This window comes from Pogona vitticeps, chromosome 14 (genome assembly GCF_051106095.1).
Source record: "Pogona vitticeps strain Pit_001003342236 chromosome 14, PviZW2.1, whole genome shotgun sequence".
In the NCBI taxonomy this organism is placed as follows: Eukaryota; Metazoa; Chordata; class Lepidosauria; order Squamata; family Agamidae; genus Pogona; species Pogona vitticeps.
In genome coordinates, this window is record NC_135796.1 from 1155644 (window position 1) to 1183349 (window position 27706).

A 27706-nucleotide genomic window follows, 5' to 3' on the forward strand; every position below is an offset into this window, starting at 1 on the left:
GGTTAGTGGTCCATGGGGCCAGCACCCTCTCTCCTTCCTGAAGGGCAGGAAACCCTTCGCTGACTCGCCGGGCCCGTGTAAAGCATCTGGCAATGATCTAGAGGGTTCCTCTGGTCCGTGGAAACAGGACCTGTTGAGCGGCTGGCCTTCTGCATTCCCTCTCCTGCCTGGGAGGAGAGGGAGATGTTTGGGTTGTGGTGGGAAGAAACCAAAGCTCTCCCAAGGGCGGTCATTATTTTTAAGTGAGATAACCGGGTGCTGAGGCTTGTTTACGGCAAGGTAAGCTTAATAGGTACTGTGGTTTGGCTGGGAGGTTCCTTTCCCTTGCAAACGGGCGCATTTGGAATGTTTTCGTCCTTCTCCGAAAGCGGGAGGGAGAAGAGGAGAATTTCGTAGCTTTGCTGACACCCGCAAACTGCCGACGTGTCTTCGATGGCTCCGTCTGGCGAGGACATTGATTTGGCCGTGGATAGCTTAACTGACGGAACGTGGTTACAGGAGATGTCAGGGTGATGACACGGTGCTTGGAAGGGTGGTAGAGTTACGAGGAAGCAAACTGCGCCCTTGGTTCTCCTTGGAAAGTCGCTAGTCCTCATGGCTGGAAATGAAGGCAAAGTGTATTCTGCACAGAGTGCTTTTTATGATCTATGAACGGTCTGGGAAGGTTCAAAGCCCTTCATTTAATTGGGCCCCACGCTGTAAAGTGGAGTTGGTTGTCTTATCCTTGTCTTGCAGACAGGAGGGGCTCTTAAGCAAGGGTGGGTCTCGAGCGGCGGGTCAGACTTAAGTCGCACCGGTGACTCGGTTTCCCCCCCCAATGACTTGGACACGAGACTCAGATCCACTCCTCCCTTTTTTTTCTGGGGAAAAAAAAAGCTTGTTTTTAAGAGGGACTCCAACTTGCTACCTGGACCCGAAGGCCTGCCGGAAATCCCGGGTCCTCTACCGAAGAAGACCATTCTGAACTGAAGGACTGATATACAGGATCCGTTACCCTCATAGAAGTACGGCACCCTCCAAAATAGTTGGGTTACAACTCTCATCATCCTCAGCCGGCCCTATTCGACCATCCTGGTTGGGGTGATGGGAGGTTTTAGACTTGTGTGTCCGAAGAGGGACTAAGTTAGGGAAAGGTGCTTTAGCCTCTGCTTTTGAAGCCTTTTCTACTCTGGCCAAATCTTGCCATAAGTGAGCAGTTGAAGAGCTTCTTCAAGAAAGAACCCCAGGCGGTGCCCGTCCCTCTTGCTTGACTTCCTGGCTCATGCCTCCCCTTCTTTCTGCCTGGCAGAGGGTTTTCGTGCAGGGCCCCGGGTGGCGGCTTGCCAATCTGGCTGGGGGCAGCCACCGGTCCCTCCTGACCTTGCTGGCTGGCCTGTCGTGTGAAAGAGCCTCATAGGTTGGCTTCAAGGGCAACCGAGGTCACCGGCAGGTGGGGGCCAACCCTGAGTCTTGTGGCGTCCAAGGGACCCAAGCGTTTTATCCGATCTTGTGGGCAATGGCTTGTTTTTCAGTACGTGTGGAGGGTGGTCCCCGTGGTCAGACATTTCTCCTGCTCAGGCCATCTTCCATGCCTCCGGAGAAGCAGGCGGCAGTCCATGAGACCAGTTGCGAAGAGGACATCAAGGGACCCCTACACCCTTCTGGGTCTGGTGGAGAGACATCAGCGGCCTTTTCAGAGAACTCCGAGTGTGTCAGGAAAGCTGCGTGGAAATGTTCAGAATTGGTTCGTTTGAGTGCCATTGTGAAAAGAGGGGTGCATTGGGGAACCCCCTTTTGCCTTTCCTGCCCCAGATGCCTGGGAGTCATTTGTAAAGGGAGGGCAGGAGGGAAAGGGTCATTGATAGTGGTGGAACCTGCTATCTGCACAGTCTGGGGACGATGGGATTCGTCTCATGTATTTGGAGTATGCCCGCTTAGAGAAGAATGAATCACACTGTCCATTTGCAAAAGGGATCCGTTCCTTGTGGCAGTAGCCATTGGCCTCGAGGACGTTTAATTGGATTACAACTTCCATTATCCCCAGCCAGCATGCCATTTGGCTGTCCTGGTGGGGCTTGGGGTAGGAGGTGTATTATTTATTTATTTATCTTAGACCAGTGAGCAATTCGTGACTGGAGGATGGGTTTGCGTGCCTTTGTCTGTTAGCACTACTGACCAACAATGGTTAGAGCGAACCTCCATAGGCATGAGTAGTATACCTCCAAATACCAAATGGAGAGCAAAGAAGCTGACAAGTTGCAAGTACAAATCCCGGGAGGACGGCAGGTTAGGAAAAGCTGTGGAAGAGATTTTAGGCAAGTCTGTTTTCCAAACACGTTACTGTCTTCGTTCATCATAAATAGCCAGAGACACGGGCGGGGCTCCAAAGATACAGAGCCTCCCTCCCCTGAACAGTTCTCCAGGTGCTGTTTTATTTAGGCTTCTCTGTCATTACCCCACTTTCTACCTAAAGCATATTTTAAAGTGGGCTCTGAAATAGTGACATCAGTGCAAAATCACTCTAAAAGTGCCCAGCGGAGACTCAACCGGCACTAAAAATAGTTTTTTTTTTTCTGATGGACGTAACGTATGCACCGCGCCTGATCTAGCTGGAATGTCTGGTCGCTGTGCATGTGAGCATCATCATCTCTCCACCTTGAAATTGCCATTTCTGAGCCCTGTATAAGAGTGGTAGGATATATATGATAACACAGCAGAGACTTTGCAATGTATATAACGCTTTTTCTTTTTGGGTGGTGTAACAGTGGCGGATGGGAATTCTCTTTGGGCTTTGGATGCCTGGATTCCCAGTGGCTTCCCGCCTGGTTTTGCAAAGGGAATTTATGTCACCAAACCATCTCCTGGGCTGATAGAAGATCTGGAAGTCCGAATGAGCTGCTGCCTCCATGTTCTGACCTGGAACGGTGGCGGGCTCTTGTATTGCTCAGGGATGCGTCAGTGGGGTGGATCTCCCACTGTGGTGGGGATGGACTAGATGATCCCTTTTTGGATCCCTTCAAATACCTGAAAGGGAGTCCTACGGAGGATGTGTTCTCCTTCATCCCAGAGGGCAGGAGACGTAATAGTAGGCTCAAGTGACAGGAAGCCAGATTGAGGCTGAATATCAGGACAAACTTCCTAACTGTTAGAGCAGTACGACAACGGAGCCCTGGACCTCAGGAGGAGTTATGGCGAGTTCTCCAACACTGGAGCCATTCAAGATAAAACTGGACCACCGTCTGTCAGAAAAAAGACAGCGGACGATTGTTTGTGCTCATTATCTCTTGCAACTTCTGCCGTCTTGGTCCCACAGACTGGGCACTGGCTGGTGAGCATCTGCGGTGGCTGCAGGGCAGAAAGACTGTGGTGTCCATTTGTATGAACCCACCATGGGGCGGGCCTGGACTTTTGCATAATATGGTCAGGAGGGGTATTTCCCCTCCGTTCCTTTCACTGTAGTTGCTCATGAACCTTACTGAAAAAAAAAAAGCTTGCTTAATAAAATACTTCTTCCCATAGCATGTAGTTTTGGCTGCTACCTGGATGGTTTTAAGAAAGGTTAGACCAAGACAGGATGCATCATTTAACAGCTTTTAGCCAACAAAGTTAAGTAGAGCCCCCAGGGAATGGTGCAGTCTACCTTTTGAATGCAGATCAGTGGGATAAGCAAACCCGAGGAAGACGATCCTCTTAGGAATCAAGTAGGTTAACCTATGCTGAGTCAGCCTCTTGATCCACAGTAAAATGATTTTTTTTGCAGGGGAAACTGGCTTCTTTTGGATGACAACCCCTGTCATCCCCTGCCAGCATAGTTCCTAACCATGCCGGTTAAAAAGAACAGAATGTTATCCAAGGTCTGGAAAAAGCACCAAATGAGTTGCTTTCAGGCTCAAGAATGGGATGTGGGGCAGATCCAATCTCAGAGCTACCTTTTCAGGTGAAAAGATGTCCATTTGGAACATCTTCCTGAGTTTGGGGTCCTCTTTTTGAACATCCAGGTCGTTTTCTTAGGGATACGAGTGGCCGTCTGTGGACTGGAGGCCTTTCCCTGTTCCTGTTTCCTCCTTGGCCCTTCTGCTGGCGTAACTAACCTGTAGGGTTCTGCTGGTTTATTTTCCAAGTGGTCCGGGATTCTTCGTCTCTGGGGCCACGGCCGTAGGAACTCACCCTCCACGCCGTGGATGTCATGCCCACATATTCCACGAAGGATGGGCCTCCTAGAACGATCTGGTCCCAAACCTTCCTTCTGGTTAGTTGCCTGGTTGAGTTCTTGCAAAGCAGGTGTGGGAAGCGAAGGTGTGTCCGGACTCTACCTGCTACGTATTTCAGCTCAGAAAAACTGGGTTTCCCCAGATGCCCTGGGCCAAACTCTGCACCTCGTACCTTTCCTGCACCTGGCAGGACAGAAAGACTTCACTGGACGCTTTGTTTCCAGCGTCTTGGAGTGGCTGCCTGCGGGGAAAGTCCATCACAAGAGCCCACACCTGTTAACGGAAGGGGTACGGTCCAGGCAGAGAGGAGAAAAGGTGGGCTTTGTGGGTGTGGCACTATAACTCAAAAAATTGTACTGGCCGCTCAGGTGTGGGATTCTGGGCATCGTAGTCGATCTTGTGTTTGGCCCCACACGATAAATTGGGAAAAAAAGATTGCGGGCACGGAGCTGTCTTCAGATAGCTCTGACCCTGGCATTTATGGACATGAGCCACTTTTCTTGTTCCCCACATCCATGAAATTTAGATTATTAGTTCATTTTTTTAAAAAATTGTAACTTGCTGCAGGTAGTGACGGTGGGATGGGACTCATAATCAAAAAAATGTATGGAAAAGCTGAAAGCTCTTGATTCAAGAGGGCATTTCAGCCAGACACCCACCTGATGGGCGACCTTACAGGATCCCCGTTTGGTGGGACAGAAAGTTTTTCCGCTCTCAATGTTTTTCTGTGTGGAATTTTCCACTTCAAAAAACACATTGTTCCGCAGAATTAATTAGGAACCTAATGAATGGCTACAAAACCCAATCAAACCGGGCAGCTGCAAAGTTGTAATTAACCTTTTTTTTCAGGTGACTTTTTAAGGACACAAATGGACCTTCGTTGCAATGCATAATCTGGGTCCCTGGACGTGCCAGAACTTGTCAGATAAGGGTTTTTAATATTGCTATCCATTTGCAATGTCTTAATATCTCAAGGCACTTTGGTGAAAATAATTTGCAACTAAGATGATGTATGTGCCTCAACAAAAGCATACATATATTATAATAATCTATCTCACCGGGCATGCCAAAACTGGCATGGTTTTAATGGCCTGATTTTCTTTCCCCTTTAAAAGGAAAAAAGCAAGAAAAAGCAAGCTGTATCTAATATTGCTCCCGACTGGGAAGTAAAGCTTAGGATTTATTTGAAGCGCACATATGGATCCCACGATCAGACCTTCAACAATGGCATAGACGCTTGGTGAGATCTGCATTTTTGGGAGGGCAGAGGCAAAGCCCAGGGCCAAAATTTATGGGATGGGGGGAGAGCAGGTGCCCACTGAAACATGCCTGAAAAGACAGACTCGGGGCCCATAATTCAGGGTTGGTGCCAGAGGGTGATCCTCATTGGTTGCCCATGGGGAGAGGTGGCTGGTCAGGGAGGATTTGATTTAAATCATGATTTAAATCACTAGTCCCTAAGATTCGATTTTAATCATGGTTTTTAAATGTAAAGACTCCTTCTTGCTGGTAGTTATAATCGTTCACGTTTGCAACCAGGTGAAGATTTCATATTCAGAATAATAACCTGTCAGATGAGTAAAACAGCTCTATCAGAACAGATTTTAGTTTAATAGGTTAATCGCTCTTACTTGGAAACCTTTTAAAATTGTTTTATGTAACTAAAAGAATAACATTATATAGCATACACATTTTTTGTATTTGCTTAAACATTAATGGATTCATTGTTAGTATATGGACTTGCAGAACACACATAGGTTTAAGGCCTTTTCCTGAACTTTTGTTCATTCTGTACCATTTTTACTGTGAAAAAGTTAGCTTGGCTAACTTGGATTAATTTACCCAAAATGTAAATATTGCATGAATATACAGCTTCAGGCTACATACCTAAGTTCTATTTCATGCTGAATAACCGTTGCACTATAATGTGTCTTAAACAGAAAACTATCTTTAGATAGATTTTTTCCCCCTCCAAATCCATTTCATTAAAATAAATTTGATTTAAATTTTTTTTAAAAATCCTGATTTTTTAAATTAAAAAAAAAAGATCAACTGTTTTGATCCACCCTGGAGGTGGTAGACTCTGCTTTCCGTGGGACGATTGAACATGGAGGAAATGAGGCTGCTCCTCTCCTGCTCCTCCTTTGGGACGAGGCAGGAGACATTGTGTGGGGCCTCTGAGCGCCTCACCTTCAGACCGGGGATCGTGCCCCATATTCTGCTTGGAGGCAGAACAGTTAGAGAAAGGAGGGCAGCAGGACCCACACGCAAAAGCACTTGGGCATCTGCCCGGGTCGCAGTCTGATGAAAAAGATCACGCCCAGGTCTTTGTGGGCGAGGTCGTGAGACCCAGCCAGGGTGGAAGTGCAGAAAGACCCAAGAGAGTTCTTTACCGTGGAGGAGCCCTGCTCCCTTTTGCAGTTGGCAACCTGAGAGAGGACGGTTTTCTCAGGAAGCTACCCGCTGGATTGACCCAGGTTGCTATGGAAGTGGCCACGGAGGCACGGAGGTGGCAGATGCCTCATGTGGACTATGGCAGTGGTCCCCAACCTTGGGGCCTCCACATGTTCTTGGACTTCAACTCCCAGAAATCTTGGCCAGCAGAGGTTGTGGTGAAGGCTTCTGGGAGTTGTAGTCCAAGAACATCTGGAGGCCCAAGGTTGGGGACCACTGGGCTATGGCACAGAGGTGAGGTTAGGAGACATGGCTGGAGCCAGTCCTCCATCATAACCTGGCTGGTTTATCAGATAGGCCAACCTGCCAGGTCCCATATGAGTAAAATGAGAGTCCTCTCCCCCCCCCTTTTTTGAAACCATTGCACTCAGATGGGGCCGTTCGGTGCCAAGGGCTCTCCTGGTCTGTTTCCCGTCCACCAAAATGCTCCTTCAAGACAATAATGCTGGGAAAGGTGGAAGGCAGCAGGAAAAGAGGAAGACCCAGTACGAGATGGACCAGCTCCCTCAAGGAAGCCACAACTTTTGAGTTTGCAAGAGCTGAGCAGGACAGTGGAGAACAGGACATGCTGGAGATGGGTCATTCCTGAGGGCGTCCTGATGGCGCAGAACAACAGCTAACTAGTCAGTGGTGTTACTGTGTAGTAAGCATTGTTGCAACTCCTGGTAGACCTCTTGTAATATTGTTATTGTATCTGTGATTGTTGCTGCTAGTATAGCTGCCTACTAGTGTCTGTACTGGTCATCACAAGAAAGACACGATGGAAGAACCGTTGATACTGGGTTAGCTACGGCATTCCTCGGTTGCTCTGAAAATGGGGGGTAGCGGGAGCTTTAAAGGATGGCGAGGGAAATCCGAGGAGGGTGTGTGTGTGTGTGTGTGTGTGTGTGTGTGTGTGTGTGTGTGTGTGTGTGTGTGTGTGTGTGTGTGTGTGTGTGTGTGTGTGTGTGTGTGTGTGTGTGTGTGTGTGTGTGTGTGTGTGTGTGTGTGTGTGTAGAAGGGATGGATGTCCCATCTAAGCAGAGATGGCCCTCAAAGGCCCCTACTGGTTCCTTGGGCCAAGCGAGCGGCGAAAAGAGAAGGGAGGAGAGGGGAGCAACAATGAACCGAAACAATCCCAACCCTTTTTGTGTTGCATTTATTTACAGATACATTTTTTAAATCTTGCCCTTTTTGTTTAAAGATGCGCCAAATTTTGCTTACTCAAGACAACCAAGCGTTGATTCCTAGTGTAGACGCAATATTGCTCAAATTAGCTGTTCCCGACACAGCGCCGTCCAGATGCTCTGAGTATAATTTCTAGCAGATATGGCAGTTTTGGTTCAAGACTGTCGGATTCGAGAAGGGTGCCTTAAACTGCCCAGAAAAGTTGGGCTTTCCTAAAGCACCCACAACGTTAAATAGATTTTCTTTTGTGTCAAATATGGAAAGGCTCAAACGGACACAAGGGCAAACAGCCTTGGCTGGGGGATTCTGGGAAATATAACTCCAAGAAGTTACTTTTCTATGCTTTGGCCGGAGATCTTCGTTCTCCCCAATAAGCGTTGCGTTTTGGATTGGTTGCAGAACCTCTTTGTTAAATCATCCCGCGCTCTGACGCTCTGTCCCTCTTCCTCTTCCAGATTGACCCAAAGGTGGCATTTCCACGCCGGGCGCAGCCGAAGGTAAGTGCTGTTTCATGCTCTCAAGGGGGCCTCCTGCTCCTTTTCTTACAGGTGGACTACGGGAATGCGAGGCCAGCACATCTGGAGATGCTGCATTGGGAACGGTTGCCTTAAAGCCCTTGGGTCTTGTTACCGATAGAAAACAACTCTGTACGTGAGCAGGGCTTAGAGGCGGTCAGGTGCTTGGATGGTGACCAAAGGCAGGCTGCAGGAACCAAAGATCTGTCGGTGGGAGCCACGTGCTAGGCTGGGGGTCAGAAACCCTCCCTTGTTTAGGAACAGCACAGTGTGTCCCAGATAAGCGATGGGGCCATGTGAGGTCCCAAAAGCTAGGCTCCATTCTGTGTCCTCTACTCCTCTTTTGGGATGTGAAGCTCCTGAGCTTAGCGGTTTGGTGATCGTAGCTGTGGAACCAGAGGCTGGGAATATTGATTCCCCACGGTTCCATTGTCGTACCACTCTAACAGTTAGGAAGTTTTTTTTTCCTGATATTCAACTGAAAACTAGCTTTCTTTTGCTTGAGCTCATTGTAATGTGTTCTGTACTCTGGGATGATCATGAACAGATCCTGCCCTTCGTCTGTAGGACGACCTTTCAAGTCTTTGAAAAGTGCTCTCCGATCTTCCATCAGTCTTTCTCCCCCCCCCCCCCAGGGCTAAACATGTCCAGTTCTTTCAGTCTTTCCTCACAGAGCTTGGCTTCCATCCCGGTTGCCCTCATCTGAAGTTGGCATCCGTCTTAAAGTGCGGTGCCCAGAAATGGGAGGAATGGATTTTTTGGGGGTGTGTGTGCATGTTGCTACAAGCAATCCCCTGTATGCAAGATATATGAGGGTAGTTCGGTCTTAGCCGTTAAGATCCTTTAGCTTTGCAAAAGACCTGCTCCTCATGTAGTGATGTGAAATATCCCCTTGCCTGCATATCTGGACCTGCCCTGGTGGGGGTGGGGGAACTGTCGTCCTTCGGGGGCTGTTGTGATACTTGCACTGGAAATCTGCCCCTGCGCCTCTGGTGCCCACAGAGCAAAGGAGGAGAGGAGTTCTGCAGAAAGTGGAGGGGGGGACACGTTTCTTACCCACCTTAGGCCCCCTGCTAATTGTCTCTGATGCCTAGACTTGAATGACTGGCTTGAGGGTTTAGATAGTCTTGGGGGTGTTCAGGGCGGAGCTGAGGCTCAATGGGAGGACCATGGCATGTTGGCATGCCAGGTGCCCACTGGCGAATTTCAAAGTTTGGAAAAGTTACTTTTGGGGAGTTGTAGTCCAAACAAAGGAACCCTGTCAAAGCTCTGTCCCTTTCAGTGCAGTCCGCTCTGCCAGGCCGTGGTTGCCGCGTCGGACGCGCCCTGGGGTGTGGAAGGAGCGACGCGCATTTTGTAGCATGGATGGGCACTTCCGACCTCCAGTCCGTACAGTTAGCCAGTGAGTTATCGGGTTTAGACTCTAGGTTGAGGGACGTCTGGATTCGAATCCCCAGCTGGCCCTCTTGCCGCTCGCTGGGTGACCTTGGGCCAGTCACGTGCTCCCACGTGAGCCTACCTCACAGGTCTGTTGTGAGAATAAAAAGTAAGAAAGGGATTAAGAAGTCCTGCATTTTGCTCTAAGCTCATGGGAGGAAAGCGGGATGTACGTGTTACAAACAAATGAATAAAGGTGAGGGCCGGATCCTGAAAAGGGCCTCAGGGTGCCCTTGGGAACGGCCCTTCCTCAGCTTCCCCCCCCCCCCCCCGTGGCTGTGTAAGTAACTCCCGATTACCCTCAAGGAGCCCTGGAGTTAATCCACAACGATGCCCTGCTTTGGAAAGCTGCCCATCCTTACCCTTAAAGCACCTTCTGTCACCCAAGTGCTTAATGGAATTAACCCAATTCCCAGTGTTTGCTCTGGGGCTGGTTACTTAGGATACCTGAGCACCCCTCCTCCTGGCCCCCTTGGCCACTTGTCCACGGTCACACTTTTGCACAAGTCCTCTTCTGCATGTACGTGAAACACGCGGCTACCTGGAGGAAAAAAAAAAGACTTTAAGGGGAGACAGGATTGTTCTTTTTAAAGACGTGAAAGGTACTCCTGCAGAGGAGGGGCAGGATCTGTCCTCGGTCATCCAGAATGCAGGACAAGCAACCGTGGGCTCAAGGGACAGGAAGCCAGGTTTAGGCTGAGGATCAGGAAAAACTTCCTAACTGTTAGAGCAGTACAACAATGGGACCCACAACCTTAAGGGGAGGTGGTGAGCCCTCCAGTGCTGGAGGCATTTAAGAGAAAATGGGACAAGCATCTGTCAGATCTGTTTTGATACGGATTCCTGCCCTGAGCAGGGGGTTGGACTCGATGGCCTTTGAGGCCCCCTCGCAACTCCACGATTCTACGATTCTGCCTTCAGGGTGGCGAAAGGCGGTGAGCAGAGGAGAGAAGGTCAACGGAGAGGGTCAAGGACGCGGTCCGAATATGTGGCAAGGCAGAGGGCGAACGTTTTGCCCGTCTTCCTGGCCTCTTGGCACAGCGGAGGCTTCAGAGGATTTAGACGATTCCCGCATGGCAAAGAAAAGCTGAGACCTGGCTTTGAGAACATTCTGTTCTGTTGTGTATTCTTGGTTCTCTTGTGCGGCAAAGAAGCTCAGATGCCAACCCAGGCATGGTATAAAAAAAGAGATCAGGCACTGATATGTGGATTTATCAAAGGATGTTGAGGATTTCTGACATGGAGGGAATGACCAGCCAAGATGTACTAAGATTCCCCCTCGTGTGCCCGGTCTTGCACTGGTTACAAGATCAGTTGTGCAGCTGGTTGCACGATCGGTTGTGCAAACAGTTGCGCACCGGTCCCTTGTATGCTTCCAGGGGATTCCCAGCTACCCAATGCAGAACGTGTGGCTATTTCAGACACCAAAAGGGAAACAGCAAGTATATATACAGTATATGTAACATCTTTGTGCTGCTTCCCTTTTTTTTTTTAAGAAGAAGAAAAACTTCAAAGCCATTTTGCACTAAAAATGTAACAGTGTAACCATTTGCTCAAGTTGATCTAAAGGATAGCGGAAGCGATTCATTAAAAACCAGGGTGAAACTTGCAACTTGTAACCACCGGGGAAAGGATCAGGAAAATGTTGGGCAAACATCGAAAACCCAAATCTACTTGTTAATCTCCAAACAGAGGAAAATGAGATTTATGGAAGTGTTGACTCGTCATTCAGCAGTTGATTCAATAGGGTCTACTCTAGTCAGGATTAGCAGTTAGCCCAAATCCTTAGTTGCTAGCGAAAGCACCATGCGCTGGGATCCTTAATCTTACTGGGAAGGTTGTTTCATGTGGCGTAAGTCACAAAAGGAGCCATGCCAGGCTGAGATACCAGGCAGCTTCATTTTTTTCTGAATAAAATATTTTATCTAATGTATTTTGCAAAGTCTAATGACTGAGCAGGAGGGATGTGGAGCGAAGGGGATCCTGGACACTGTCTAGGGTTTTGCAAGGCTGTGGTGAGGCACAGTGAGCTCAGCAAAATTCCACCACCTTGAGGGCTAGAAACTTGAAAAAGGGAGGTTGAGAAAGAGAGGATTTCCAGGGCTCCAGAGACTAGGACACGAAGCAATGGTTTCAAACTACAGGAAAAGAGATTCCATCTGAACATTAGGAAGAATTTGCCATTCGGCAGTGGAATGGTGGAGTCACCTTCTTTGGAGGTTTTTAAGCAGAGGCTGGATGGCCATCTGTTGGGAGTACTTTGATGGATGTTCCTGCATGGCGGGGGGTTGGACTGGATGGCCTCAGTGGTCTCTTCCATCTCTATGACTCTCTGGCAGGGAAGGGGTAGGAGAAGGCAAATTTTGGCTATATTCAACATAGTGGCAAATGGGCTTTCTTAGAATCCTAAAACACTGGAGTTGGAAGGGGCCCCTAAGGCCATCAAGTCCAACCCCTACTTAAAGCAGGAACCCCAATCAAAGCAGATCTGACAGTTGTCCAATTTTATCCTGAATGCCACGAGTGTTGGAGCACTCACCAAATCTCAAGGCCATGGGCTCCCTTGTCGTACTGCTCTAACAGTTAATAAGTTTTTTTCCTGATACAGTATTCAGCTGAAATCTGGCTTCCTTTAGCTTGAGGCCGTTAATCTTCTCAGGTGGTCTCATGGGGTGGGTGGCCTATTTACATTGAGCAGTAAAGTCAAGGGACTTCAGGACACACACACACCCACACCCCCCGCACGGCTTTGCTGCCTCCTTGTCTGGTTCTCTTCTAGATGGTGACGCGAACGAAGAAAATCTTTGTGGGAGGCCTCTCTGTGAACACCACGGTGGAGGACGTGAAACAGTACTTTGAGCAGTTTGGGAAGGTGAGTACTCTAGGCCGGGTGGAGCTCCAAAGGGTGTCCTCTACCTGTCGGCCTATCTACACAGTGGTCGGCAAATTAAGAAGCATCCTTTCTCCTTAAGGAACTTGGGAAATGTAGTTCTCCAAAGGAGGTTAGGAGTGACTGGTTGAAAGTTTGACCCCTCTCTCTGGGGACTTAACAGTACCCATGGTTTTCTTGCTGGAAGGCCAAAACGCTGGTCTAAAACCAAGATTAGACTGGTATAAACTGGGAAAAATAGATATAGGTAGAATTTGCTCTCAAAGCAGTAGTATATATACATGGGCAGGATCCTTTAAGGTCAGCTGAAAGAAAAAATGAAGCGTGGGGTCCTGTCTGGTCTGGATGGGTGGCTTCTTGCTCAGATGTCAGCTGCCAATGGCCCAGCAAAACAAGACCGATGCCTGCCTTTCTTCCTTTGACTGGGGGTTGGGCTAGATGATCCTTGAGGGGCCCCTTCTAACTCCACAAGTCTGCAACTCTGTGGTTCTTTAGAAGCAGCTTGCCATGGAGGAATCCGGCGAGGAGGGGCTGCTCCCACACCAGCCTTCTCTCTCTTCCTCTCTCACACATGATGATATGCATCAGCCACCTGCCGATTCCTACGTCTCAAGTTGCTGGTAACGGCAGGGTTAGATTTGCTGCTTTGGAAATCGGGAAACGCCCATTTTGGAGGAGGTTGAAAAGGGCATTTGTTTTTGTTTCCTGGAACACTGGGTCCTTTGGGTGTCTGAGGAGCCCACGGGACCTCAAGTAACCAGAGCTGATGGCTTTTCATGCTTCCTTCTTCTTTTCTCTGACATGACCCAGATCGCATCTTGATGGAAGCAGAGTTTTGCAAACCACTAAGCCATGTTCTGACCCACACAGAGAGGGCACTTCTACAGACTCGTCCCCCACTCTTCATAAATTTTATGTTTTGGACTCCCAGCTTCCTTCTCAAATTGCCAAGCCTGGCCATAGATCCTTGGGTTCTGGAAACAAACCCTCCAAATGGCCCTTACTGGGACATAAGGTGGGGCTCAATCTCAAAGCTCCTAAGTGAACTTGACCTGTAGGATTTCTGCCACCTTGTGTGATCTCTGTGGTTCACTCCCTGAAAGGTCTTGTCTCGCTTCTCAGGTTCGGGGGGCATGTTTCCTCCTCCTGGATTTCTCCATCATCTAAAAACCCCGAGAGATCTTGATTTTATTTTGGATTTTCCAACCCCAGGAGCTCTCTGGTGGAAACCAGAACAGGAGGCTGAACATGGGGGTTGCCGTTATTTTTGCTGTCAGCAATTCTGGCGGATTTCTTCATTTAATAAACGGACGTGCCACCGCTTGGGATGCAAATATTTTCAGAATGGCTGAGTTGGAACAGAACCGCAGACATCCTGGGCACCCCCATGGAGGGAACAGATCTCCCGAAGTGCATGATGGTGCCGAGAACCAGTTCAGGCTCACCGCTTGGATGTAAATCTGGTGGTTAGAACAAACTACATAGGTTGGCTTTGGGATCTAGAACCCAGTGGCTGTATTTCGAACTCGGCACAGCTTCCTGACAATTTCCAAAAGCAGCTCTGTATAACTTTATGCAGGTGTTTGGTGTCCCCGTTCTCCTGTTCTGATAAGATGCTTGTTTCTCTACAAAGGACAGAAAAGCCACCCAATGACCATGTTCATTTGGCTTGGTCCTAGTCTACAGCCAGTAATTTCTTGGGGAGAACAACATCACAAGAGCACAAGGCCACAATTCCCAGCCCTTGTGAGGTTCTTTTGCCCAGGAAAGAACTGGCTGCAGGCTGAGCCCTCAGCAAAGTCAACGCGGTGGTTGGGTGGCTTTCCTGGGAGTTCAATCCTGGGCTGAGCCCTTCCAGAGGGTTTTTAGGGAAGGAAATGCGGACATTTGGAGACGTGTGCTTTCTCTCCTGAACCCTTGAATTGCTCTCTGCCTCTCTGAGCCTTGGGAGAGCCCGTAACCGTCAGCGAGCCAGCTTGGAAACAAATCTCAGATCAGGGGGACTTACTTCTAAGTGGAGGGTTTCTAAAGGTCCGCAGGACTTAATGTGAAATACAGAGACTTTTTTGTTAGCTTAGGAGGCTTTGAACAGGGATTAGTACCCACGGTCGTCCCCTTGGAATCTGCTTTGCTCCTTCTTTCTCTGGCCCCTGTTCTATATTTTTTTAATACACGGTGCCTGGTTTGCGGGTGTGTGTATGAGAGAGAGAGAGAGAGAGAGAGAGAGAGAGAGAGAGAGAGAGAGCTTGCAGAAATAAATATATATGCGTGCATGCATCTTGGTGCAATAACTTTGGAGGAATAACGGAGAACCATTCAACCTCATTTCTCCTGATGGCATGGGGGAGCATTACAAAAATTCTGAAAACTATAGGCAGAGAGAGAGAGAGAGACAGAGAGACAGAGAGACAGAGAGAGATATTTATGTTTAAAAGTAGGTATTCCAGATTAAGGGGCCCGGATCTGGAGAACAGAGTTCCCGTTGGCCTTTGGGGGAAAGAGCGTTCCCTGCCCATGAGCAGAAGGAAAGCCTTCGCTTTCAGAGGGTGGGACCCCTTTGAGCCAGAATAGGGAGCTACTGTGTTTGTACCCAAGTCAGGAAGCTTTTTTACCTGGGGGGCTGTGACACTTGCACACGCTGATTCCAGCTGTGGTCCAGGCAGGAGACCATTCGCCCACGTGGCGGTGCCCCAAAGCCCTCCAGTCTCCTCCCCTGCTGCCGGATTCCTTGCCAACGCTCCCTTCTGCCGGCGGGTGGGTGGGTGGGTGTCGGTTGATGATAGCTCTTGCTTTGCATACCACTCGAACCCTGCAGCTGTTGCGGGCCTGAGCGCCTCCGCCCGAACAGCTTGTTGTGAGACTCAGGGTAGCGTCTTCTGTCTTCCTAAGCACTTTTCTATGACGTTGCTTCCACAGAGCCCCCCTCTCTCTCTCTGGCCACGGATGCTCTTTCATCAGTAGTGGTCAATGGAGGGGGCACCTGCGTGTCCCAGCCTTTCCTAGATCAAAGGTACAAACGCGATGTGTAGTTAATTCTGTTCCCTCTTCTGTCTTCCGGCTCGGGAATCACAAAACCAGCCTCACTCCCCCCCCCTTTTTTTTCTTCTTCTCTGTTCACGTAGTGTGCCCGAAGACTTTAGTAGATAGATTTCTCATTATCTGTATAGTTAGATTTAGCTTTAGGAATGATTACATCTCAGCTGTTTAGTTTCCACTCCACTCCCTTCCCTCCACTCTTGTGTTAATTTTTTTGTCCGTAGTTTTGAAGGTGGCAGCGTAGAAGGTTACGGTAGCTCTGTGTCTAGCCGCGGTCCTTACGCATATCATGACGCCTAGTGAATTAACGTAGATTGTGTACATTTAGGGTTGATAGCAAACGAGACGTAATCTGTGTATATTTTATTTCATTTATGTATTGAAAAAATATATATATTTTTACTACACCTTAAGAAAGGACCCAAGGCGGCTTACTTCATTAAAAGACGATATTTAAAGCTAAAAAAATAGTAAGTATGCCAAGACTAAAAAGGATTAAACAGGTACCACACTAAACACGGTAAACCAAACCAACACCAAAAGCAGAAGGAAAGCAACAAGGCACAACAGTTTGGTTAAAATCCATCTCAGAAAACCAGCTTTTAAGGGAATGTGTGTCTGAAGAGAAGGGACTTTGTTTGCGGCAGAGCAGCTGAGTTGGGTCCAGCCTGGCTTCCAGTGGGAGGGAGTTCCGCAGTCTGGGAGCAGCCATGAGAAAGCCCTCTCCGGTATCCCAAAGGCACTCTAGGCCACTCACAAACCCTGGGCATCCAGACTCTGAGAGGAATACAGGATTACCCCGTCCGTCCTTGCGTGCACCTTTCAGAAACTCTCATTATCAGAAGACTAAACAGTGTATGAACCCTGCAAGACTTTCTCCGTGGATTGTTTCTTGGCCTTTAATAATAATAATAATAATAATAATAATAATAATAATAATAATAATAATAATAATAATAATAATAATAATAATAATAATAATAATAATAATAATAATAATAATAATAATAATAATAATAATAATAATAACAACAACAACAACAACAACAATAACAATAATAACAATAATAACAATAATAACAATAATAACAATAATAACAATAACAATAATAATTTGGGTGGTGGGTTGTGCAGGAGGAGCTTCTGGTGAGGATCTTGAGCTCCAGGGCCATGCCTAGAAGAGGAAGCAGCCTCTGTGTTGGGAGAGAAGACAAGTGCAGGACGGATCCCCAAAACCATCTCATCGAACCCAACACCAAAGCCCGGTCGGTCCTCTTTGGTCCTCCTGGGCTCCCAATACCTCCCATACCTCCTCCAGCTGCATCGAGATGCCACCAAAGCTCTCCCATCAAGTCCTGATGAAGGATGTGAGTTGCCTACCCTGACTTCGGAGGCTGGGCCACCGAACAGCCGCTGGCCATGAGGAGCCGTGGCTGCTGTCCGGGCAGCCCCATCCCCCAACCTCTCTTGAAACGCCCCGAGCTGTTGCTTTGCTCACAGATCTTGACCCGGCCTCTCCTGCTTTTGGTGCAAAATGGTGGGACTTTGCATGGCGAGATCTTCCACCCCAAACCAACGGGGCCAGTCTCCTCCGCTGCCTGAACAGGCGACGACACGAGGGCAACAGAGGGGGAGATGCTCTCCCTATCTTGGAGGAAAGGGAGAGTAAAATGAGTGAGTCAGACACCGCATGGCCCACAGGAAGGGTGTGGATGGGCAGTGGGAAAACCATCCCTTGAATCTCTCGTGTGCCTCGGAGAGTCTGCCAGGATGGCCCTAAGTGAGAAATAAGACATCATAACAAAACCCAGATTTTTAGAAAGGCTTTTATTGCTGGCCTTCCCTACGTAGTATGGCCACATGAAGAGAAGGAGAGGCGACCAAAAGGCAAAGCTCAACGACGCAGGAGCCCTATCCTTCTGTTTGCAAGGCTACCTTTATCGTTGGATAAAAAGGGTCGCTCGCTTATCCACTGGTTTTAGATGGACTTTGCTATAACGCTGGGGGAAAAACATACACACTTCCATTTCTGGTGGGTTATTTTTTTCCTGTGCATGTGTGTATTTGGGTCACAGGACCCCTCCCTGCTCACTGTTCCCCCCCCCTCCATTTGGTGGACTTTTCTGGGAAGAAGTCCTTTGCAAGGCAAGAGCCAGCCTGCCCCCAAACTGGATGTCGGCTGTGTGTCTGAGGCGGACGGAAGCTGCCGCCCAGCCTTGGCAGAAAGCAGCAGTTTGGAGAGAGCTTCTCTCGTGCGAAACACTCTGAGTGGCTTTAGCTCAGCAAGGAGTTGTTTGTGAGGAGCGCAGGTTGTTTCCTCAGGTGGGCCGGGAGGGGAAATTGGTCCCTCTGGGTGTCTCTCTGGAGCAGGTGACGCGGTTGCCATGGCTCCGTTTGCTGCTTCCTGGAGGTCGCCTCGAAGAAGGCGAAGAAGGGCTGAGGTCTGCCTTTGCTTCTGGGTTGTGTTGTGGCCTCGCAGACCCTTTCCCCAAACAACCTTGGAGGTGTCGTTTGTGAAAAGTTGAAGAGTCTTGAGATTTCCGACCTAGTTCTCTGCGAAGGAGACACCTGTTTTGGCGATCTTTGTAGTTGGCGCCCAGCCGGAGGGACGTAGGAGAGAAAACCCGACGAAAGGACGGGTAGTCGAGCGTTGTGACTGACAGGCTACTTGAATGGCTTCCTGGGGTGCTTCCTTTAAGGGGGGGGCAGAAGAGAAGCACATCACGATGTGGAGAGCTTCCACCCTCTGCAGCCAGAGCGGGGCTGCCCAATACACGCCTCACGCTTGGGCTGGTGCGAGGCCTCTGGAAGACATTTGCTCTCCCCTGCCGGGTTTAAAAATAAAATGCAAAGCACTTTCCCCCCTCCCTGACTCTGGATCCCACCTCCAGATAGGATGTCTGAAGATAGAAAGGGAAGGCAGCTGTGTGTTTGTGTGTGAAGCCTGCTATTTATACCCTCCGTAAACGCAGGGCTCAATGAATACATGCGTGCGCCCACAACGATCCTAAATGGCGCCCCGCCCCCCCAAAGGCTTTCAGCCGGCTCACAACACCCACCGTGAGGAGTGGTGGCGGGTGGGGTGGGGGGAAATCGCTCGAGAAGAGACGAGTCACTGTTAGTAAACAGCCTGCCCGCCGTCCGGTCTCTTCCAAATGTTACATCATCTAATAACTACACTGCGCTCCAGCATTAGATGTCAGGGACAGGTGCCCCCCCCCCCCGCTGCTTGGCTAGAAAGTCCCTAGATCAAAAGAGCCGTCTCCCTTCTCTGTACACACCGCTCGGCGGTTCCCCTGGGTTGCAAAGCAAATTGGTTGCAGCAAAGTGAAGTAGACCTGCTAAATTCTTCTTTCTTGCCCGTGGGGGCTGTCTCAGCTCCGTGAGACACCTCCATGAGGAATTTTAGGGACCAGAAAATGCCTCATCTCCAGAGGAGAGCAAGACAAGGAGTCTTATGCTTTCTCCACCTTTTCCCCCTCACTCTTACAGTTTCTGTTATTTGCTCAATGGTTCTTGTGCAATATGGGGTGTCTTTTCCCTTTGAGAACCGGAGCCCACCCAGAGCCAGCCCAGCTGGTCGTTAGGAGAAATGCCAATCGCTTTCTGGCACTTCTGATCCTTAAAAAGGCTGGGGAACAAAGTGGAAGCCACTTAGAGGTGGGCACAAACCAGCGATTCGGAGGTTTGTGCTGGTTTGTTTAGGGTTCAAAGCCCTGCCTCCTCCAGCAGGTACCCACTGAGAGACAGCAGCCTGGCTTCCCTGCCCCGCCTCCTCTGTGCGCTGCCTCTGAGTGGGCACCCAGTGGAAGAGGTGGGACTTTGGAGCACCAATCCCCTGTTCCACCAATAAACAAACCAGCACAAACCGCTGAACGGGGGGGGGGGGAATTCATGCGCATCCCTCCAGTAGCTAGCCACATTGGGTCCTTTTAAGGAGAGAGGCTGGGTAAAAAATATTTTAAATGAATACATTAAATAATAGCAATGTGTAGTATTTGCATTAAAGTCTTAAACTGCACATTTGCACATGCACCCTCATTGGCATCTGATTTTGTACCTTCTCCTCATGTGCAAAGACCACAAGGGACACCACCCAGCTTCCCTTGCACATGTTTGGCCCTTCCAAATTTTCTGCTCTTCTTGATCAAGGCAACCTCGATTCAGTCCTTTCCCCCCCTTGAGCACAGGCATGTGGAGAAAGCCAGACCGATTGATCAGAAAGGTGCAAAACCCACCTTTTCACCATATCTTAAAAACGTCGTGTTTTCTTAGTCTTCACTTATGAGGAGGGGATGTGAATTTACATCGTTAGATGGGTTATAATCTTAGAAAACGCTGCAGCTAAGAAGCCCCCTGAAGTCCAAGGGCTGTGAGATTTTGGGACTTTAATAAAAGCATATCATTTGGCAGGGGGAGGACACCCACAAGAACTTGGTGCACAGACTGAGGAAGACAAATTCTCATCCAAAGCTTGCTGTGTTGGGTGGTGGTGGTTTATTATTATTTCCTTACTGGATTGGGCACCAAAGACCTAAAAAAAGATCTCGCTCAGCCAACACTCAGTTTCGAACTTCTTAGATGGAAATGCATGCGAGCCAAGACTGAACAAGTCGGGTGGCTTCCTGCAGTGCCTTTTCCCCTGTGACTTAATTCCAGCCTCTCTCTTTCGGATTGAAAAGTGAACAGCGGGCTTTTTCTGGCTGCTCCGACTGGGTGTTGGTTGAGCAGGACCTTTTTTAGGTCTTCGTTGCCCAATCCAGTCCTAGCCATCAGGGTGGGCAGGCCAGGTGAGAGAGGTAAGAGTTGGAACAGCTTGGTGATGGCTTATTCCGGATAAAACAGTCAGGGGTTGATGCCTCCTTTCCTTCGTGGGTCAGGAAGGGTCTGGTGTGGAGTGAGGACACTGCTTTTTGTTTCCAGGGATCCTGGCTCAGAAAGGGTGGACGGTGCTGGATGGTCGTTGTGCAGACGTTGTTTGCAGGGTGCTGGCACTTCAGGGCAGCAGTTTTTTCCCCCCTTAGGCCGATTGGCCAGGATTGGTTTGAAGATCAAGGAACGCCGCGTGGTGTGCGATGATTTGGAAGGGTCCGTCTGCACCCTTGAGTTTTTGTCTCTTTGGGAAGCCTTCCATCCCCAAAGCCATGCTTTAAAAAAAATGTATTTGTTGTTTTTGTTTTGAGATGGTGACGCCTTCATGATGGGGAGAGGTGGAAGAAGATTTTAAAAAAAGCTTTGGAAGGACTTTGCAAAAGAAGGAATTGTTTGGAGAACGGGGAGGTTGGGAAGCAGAGGGGTGCAGCTTTGCCTGGTCTCAGATGTGAATAAAAGTCTCCGGAAATGGCCATGTCACTCGGAGTCTCCAGGTGGGGAGACGCGTCTGAGGGTGAGCAGCCCTGGAAGAGGAGATGGTTTGATTTTTACATGCCAAGGCCTAGGCACCCATCTTTGCCCGCTACCAGCCAGCACCAGGGTGAAGGTCTTTGCTCCAACTGGCACCGGCGGAGCCACGTCGTTTTACACCCGCTGACGCTCTCCTTCCGTTGGCTTTTGGCTTTCTGGCAGGCCGGCGTTGTGCCCTTTGGTGCCAGGCAGGGGGTGGCTGCACAGTTTCTGGCAGGGAAAACTCAACATCTGGGGGAGGAAGAACCTTTTCCCTTCCCCACCCTTAACATTCACCACCTCTGCAACCTCAGAAAGATCTGCTCCTTGGAGTCTTTTTTTTTCTGCCCTGAGATCCTGGCGGCTTTCTATCCTGTCAGCCAGGGCATCCTTCTGGGGCAGGACTTGGAGGCGCTGTTTTCCGGTGGCTCCAGCCCTTCCTGGAGGGGAGAACCCAGTGGGTGGTGCTGGGACCCTCCTGTTCAACACCAGCCCCTTTTCCCCAGCACTATATTTTCCTGACCGCCTTGTGCTGCTTTCCTTCCTGCTAAAACGAGCGCGAGGCCTCTGGCCTCTTGAAAGACTTGAGATGTTTCACTTGGTGCTTCTGCAAAGGCAGGCATCTGAAGAAGTGGCTGGGGTCCACAAAAGTAGACCCCAGAGAACATCTGGTCCTCTTGTTGTTGTTTTTTTGTCTTTAGAAGCCGTGGACTAACACGGCCACGTCCCTTCTGATCGTGAGTGGGAAAAAGGAGCCAGGTGGTAGCTCCGTGGCCTGGTGGGACGGTGGAGGACAGCTCAGTCAGTTCTTCTCCAACTGAGTGGCGTTGTCGTCATGGCCACTGAAACTGAACCCCAAGGGAAGCCCTTGGTCCTCCCTCATCATCTCCCTCGCAGGATGCTTTTGTGGGCCTCCCGGTGGAGGGAGAGGAGGAGGACGAGGAAGGAGAAGGGCGAAGAGTGGCTTTCCTTCTCCCTTCCGGCGCCCACTCCAGAGAGCCCGGCTTGCCCCAGCAGGACGCCTTCCTGGGTCTCTTCAGAAGTGCTTTTTTGCGGGAGAGCGCATTAGCGCTGTCTCGCTAATCTGATCCAGCGGCTGGGATTGGAGGGGCCAGGGTTGCCACAGCAACCCGGCCCCAAGAGAAGCCATCCCCGGCAGCCTCTTTTGTTCCGGTCTCGCTCGCTCGAGGGGGGGGGGGGGCGTTGGCAAAGCCGGCGGTGCCTCCAGAGAATGGGCCGGGGAGTCGCAGGGCGGAGGGAGGGGGATCCCAGCGGGGGCTAAGCCCAAAGAGGCACCCAACAGCCGGCGGCCACAATAGCCGCCCGCCAAGGCCTGCCACTCACACTTAGCGCTCGGCCGCCTGAACTTGGCTGCGCTGGCCGGCCCGGACGGCTAATCCCGCCTCCCCTGCCTTGGGTTTCCATGGACACGGGAGCCTATTGAGGACACACACACACATCCTCTGTTTGAGAACGGCAAATGGCATTGGCGTCGTTGGGAAAGGCCGCCGCCGATGGGGACGTGCTCTTAGAGAGCGCCGGGGGGGGGGGAAGGCCAGCTGGCTGGCGGGCCGGACGGCTCTTCCCAGCGAAGGACCATCCGCCATCTTCCTTCTAAACTTTTCTGTGACCTTGAAGGGGTCACTGCGTCCCTTCGCCCCTGGGGCCTCGGCCAAGGTAACGGTCCCCCATAGTTACCAGAGGTGCCTCTCCCTGGCAGTTAAGATTCCATCTTCCCACTTAAACAAGGTGGGAGTCCTTCTGCGGTTCTGGATGTCTTGATAACACGTCCGTCTTCCGCAGGGGAGCTGGTCTTCCCATACATTATTTCTGTGCTTCCATGTTTTATGCCCTTGGATGGGGTTGCCGCCTGTTCTGTTTCAGGCAGACCTTTTGTTTTGATTTAGGTGAGCTGGTGAAACTCCTCGTTAACTTCTTCAACATGGGTTGGCCACCGGTCCCCTCTCTGCTTTCGTCCTCCTGGGTGACCCTCTTTCTGGATGTTGTCATATATATATAAACTGAGGGCAAAGTGCCTCCGCTTGGACCACCTATCTATCTATCTATCTATCTATCTATCTATCTATCTATCTATCTATCTATCTATCTATCTATCTATCTATCTATCTATCTATCTATCTATCTATCTATCTATCTATCTATCTATCTATCTATCTATCTATCTATCTATCTATCTATCTATCTATCTATCTATCTATCTATCTATCTATCTATCTAATCTATCTAATCTATCTATCTAATCTATCTCTCCCATCTTTCACCACAAGTGCAGCATTCTTAGTCGAGAGCTGTTTCCGTATCCAGGGACACCCAGGAGGAAAAGCCCAACAGACAAGGGAAGCCCTTGTGGACTTGGAACCAGATCATAACAAGGAAAGAAAGCAGGAGACAAATAGATGGAGAACCCGTGGCTTTCCATTTTTAAACAGTTTTACCCACATGTTGCCTGCATTGAGTTGTAAGAGACTGGCAGTGAAGGATGGTGTTGGTGGTGGTGGGGAATGATGATGATGAATATCGCATTCCACTCCAGCTTCCCAATCTCACACCCTTGCAATGCCTTGAACTGCATCGCCTGCTATTTCCCTGCCCTGCCACGGTGATGGACAGTGTAGTCTTACACCGGTGGAGGAAGGCCAGAAGAGGTAGAGCTTGGCTGGGGATGCTGGGTTTTGTAGTCCCTCACTTAATATTTCCAAGCCCTGGTGAAACACCAACGTCGGAGCCAATGGAATGGGACAGCACCAGAACACCTCTTGGCTGAATTTCACAGGCTTTACATTTGCCATCTAGGTCTGGGAAGGTTTTCACTACGTTGTGGCCTGTATTCTAGCTAGTCATCTGTAGAGCGCAGAAAGCGAGCAAGGGAGAAGGATGTGGGGGGGAGAGAGAGCAAACCCAGAGGCGTTGGGTTGGACAGTCCGGTCGCTTTCAGAGATGGGCTGCCTTCCTTCTTAGTGTCTCTGCTTTGCTTTTGCGGTGTTTGTACCCCTTCTCTCGGCGGCTCATGCGACAAGCCCGTAAGGCAGTTCGACCTGCTGCTGGGGCTGGAGAGCATGGCCAAGGCCGCCCCATGACTCGGTGGCATGAGAATTTACCCAGAGGCTTGCCTGCTCATGATGTTAGCCACTGCACCACGCCAGCGTTCTAGGGGGTGGCAGATCATCGGCAAGCAAGCGATGCAAGGTGCTTGGTGGTGTCCGCGGAGAGGCACAACAGCCTCAGTCTTGCACCAGGATTGGAATCTGGGACCTGGAGCAGAACCCTTGCGTTTCCCTTTCCCGCACTCCAGCCCACCTCCTCTCATCTCCCAGCCTGTCCGCTCGCTGCTGTGAAGCCGGGGCGGTTTCGGTGCTGTGTATAAGGCCCCGAAGGCAGAGAAAACAGGGGGTCTCCATGAGACCCCCTTTGACATCTTTACTCTGCCTCCAGAGAGGGTCAGGCCGGCTGATCAGCTGATGGCGAGTCCAGGAAGAGGCCCGATCCACCATTTGCAGGAGTGGGGCCCGAGGCGCCTGTTACTTCATTCCTGTCCTCCTTTGGAGTTCCAAACCAAGGGCTTCGGTTTAAAAGAGCTTTGCCCTCACTGGCGGATCTGTGCCATTCCCCCCCACCTCCAAACCGACACACACTGTTCCAAGGGCTACGCTGCCAAGCCGGTGGCTGAGTGCCCGCGATAATTTCTGAGAGATCATTTGATCGACATTCAGGCCTTTCATCAGCAAACAGGAAGCGTAGAACCGTGATCACCCGATCGGCTGGGAAGCAGAGTGTTCCACGCTCGGCTGGCGTATTGCAGAATCAAGGGATCCCTGACCTATGGAGAACTATACGTGACTGGAAATTAATTTAAAATAAAAGGATTTTTTTTTAAAAAAAATATTAAAATGGCCCAACAGAGTTTTGGAATGCACAGGATATTGAAACGTCTGTTGATGCTAGAAGGAGAAAAGAAAGATACTGAATGGGTTGAAGCAGGGGAATGACCCTCCCCAGGCTGCTCAGAGGTTATGGGACAGCCCACCCACCCTGTAGCGATTCTCCTGCATGGCGTAAAGGCAGAAACTCAAATAAAGTGGAAGTTCCAAAAGTCAGTTTTGGTGCTCTAAGCTCATGAAGAATTGCCTGTGCTATTACAGCGTCACGTACTGTTACCCAGTTGGTGATTTACCCGTTAGCCTAGTAAAGAGCTTTTTCTGATGGTTCTCAAATTGGGTCCTCCCTAGACATTGCTGGACTCCCTTTTCCCGTAAGCCCCCCCCCACCCCGCCAGTGTGATGATCTGATGCTGTGTGGAGATTTAACTCGGGGTGACCCCTTGTCAGGGTTTGCTTTCTGCAGCCTGGTGCTCTACATATGCTTTAAACTTTGCCCCCCTCCCCCAAATCCCTCACCACTGGCCGTACTGCCTCGTCCAGACGGGAGCCGTCGTCCGGAAATTTAAAGAGGGAGAAGTTGGAGAAAGCTGGAATTCGGTGGCCATTTTCTAAGGCTTTCAGGCAGAGAATTCCTGGCTCCTCTCTGGAAAGGAAACTTTGGGTTTTCAAGGGTATAGGATCTTTCCCTCCCCAGGAAAAGGGCTGCTCGGAGTCCTGAACTGAGAGACCAGGGCTTCCTTGGAACAGTTTGTTCCCTGCTTCACTTTAAAATCAACGGAATAATAAACAACAAACGCAAAAGGAAGGCGTTCCGGAGGCACTTAAATGTACACGAGGTGCCCCTTGCCGTGTTGTAAATCTAGTCACCCTTTCCCATCCTCCTCGACTATATTTCACGAGGCTTTTGGGCATTGTAGTCCAGACCCACTGGAGAGATCTCGATGGAGGGTATGAGCATTCGTGTCTATATCTTGCGTGGGGAGTGGATTAGGTCAGTAAGCCCACCTTGTGGATGCATGAACTTTGGACACCAGGGAGCCGATGGGGACTAGCGGACAGAGAGATCCACGAGGACTCGAGGAACCTGGGTTTGAGTCCCTGCCTGGCCACGGAAGCTCATCGGAGGGTGGAAACCGTTCCTTAAACGTCTCACAACTGTTGAATTCCCAGTTAGGGCTGCCGTGAGGCCATCGTAGCTTGATGGCACGTAACGTAACCCTGCAGTGCCCTCATTCCTGTGGGCTTGTAACCAGTAGGCGACCTGGTTCACCTGTATTCTCCTGCTCAGTGGCAAGGAAGGCTCTTGCCCTTATCTCTACTTTTTCCCTGCGGGTGTGGTTAGATCCCCCACCCCACCCGTTCTTGGAAACGGAGATGATGGTCGAGGAACCCAACAGATGATGACATTCCCATTTGGCTGGCTTTCCTTTCCCGTAGCACCCGGAGGCAGCTCCCCTCCCATTTCGGGGAAGACCCGAGAGGTTCTGAGCCCCCGTTTTCAAAGACGGCCGGTTCTCTCCCCCAGCGTCCACCCATGTTTTTGTCTCCCACAGGTGGACGACGCCATGCTGATGTTTGACAAGACGACCAACAGGCACCGAGGTGAGACCTGCTCAGTGGGGTACGCAAGACCACCAAAAATGTGCATGATTTGCGCATGCGAAGGGGGGGCTTTGTGTAGGGCCCGGCTGCCCTTCCAGGGTGCGCTGGCTGGCCACCCTTCTCGGCCCCTTCGCCCTCGGCCCTCTTTCCTTCGTCGGCCGGGTCCATTTACCCGAGGGCCCTCCCCTCGCCCGTCTGCACAGAAGGCTTTTTGTCTTCCCTGTTTCCTGTGCTGACATCAGGGCGAGGAAGAGACGGCCTTTTCCCCCTCGGCTCCTTGCACCTACGTTGCTCCGGTGGGGCTCTCTGTGCCTTACCTTGTCCTGGGTAATTTGAGCCCCAGAGAGGCTGACATAGGAGCCGAAGGGCGGCAGCTTCTCCCTGCCACCGCTGGGGATGGAGGCGTACGGGGGGTGGGGGGTGGTTGGCTGTTCCCAGGTCATCTTTTTCCCGAAGTCCCCTTTGCAGAGTTGGGTTACGCAGAGAGAGAGAGAGAGCCCAGGTAGATTGTGGCATTCCTCTGTGTGGGGCGTGTACCTGCAGTACGACAGGCAAGGCGTTGCATCTGGGGCGATTCCAAGGCTACCGGAGTAGCATCTTGCAGCCTCCCACTGCCTGACCAGTTTGGAAATCTGCTACCTCCTGTCTTTGTCCTCCACGAGCTTCCTTTCCATGGCCTTGTCCAGCCCTTTCACCACCCATCGAGAGAATTCCTGCTGGAAAGCAGCAGGAAAAGAGGACAAACCGATACGAGATGGACCGACTCCCTAAAGGAAACCACAGCCTTCATTTGGCAAGAGCTGAGCAGGACCGTTGAGGACAAGACATTTTGGAGAGCACTCGTTCATAGGGTCACCCTGAGTTGGAAGTAACTTGACAGCACATCGCCACCATCATCCTCATCTCATATTTAGTTGGGCTAATCCTGCAGAGCTGGGCAGAGTTATTTCTGCCGGTCAAAAGGGCCCAGGCAACGTGGCCCATTCTCCCCTGCGTTGTGGGGATTCTGGGTGTCGTAGTCAGAAGCAAGTCATCTTCCCCTAAGGTCCGGAGAACTATCCCACTTCTCTTTGAGTCGTCGGGCATTTTTGTGGTGCTTTGAACCCCTGGTGCTGAATCGTGTCCTGCAAGCAG

The 27706-nt window shown here is 50.3% G+C and overlaps 1 protein-coding gene across 8 annotated transcripts in view; it reads left to right on the plus strand.

The window, feature by feature from the left end:
• Nucleotides 1–27706, plus strand: part of MSI1 (musashi RNA binding protein 1) — a 44966-nt gene that overhangs the window by 7748 nt on the left and 9512 nt on the right. For all 8 annotated transcript variants that reach the window (XM_072983687.2, XM_072983688.2, XM_072983683.2 and 5 more), the window contains 3 exons: nucleotides 8267–8308; nucleotides 12543–12635; nucleotides 26524–26572. In XM_072983687.2, the coding sequence (XP_072839788.2) occupies nucleotides 8267–8308; nucleotides 12543–12635; nucleotides 26524–26572 (184 nt within the window). The remainder of the gene's footprint in view (nucleotides 1–8266; nucleotides 8309–12542; nucleotides 12636–26523; nucleotides 26573–27706) is intronic.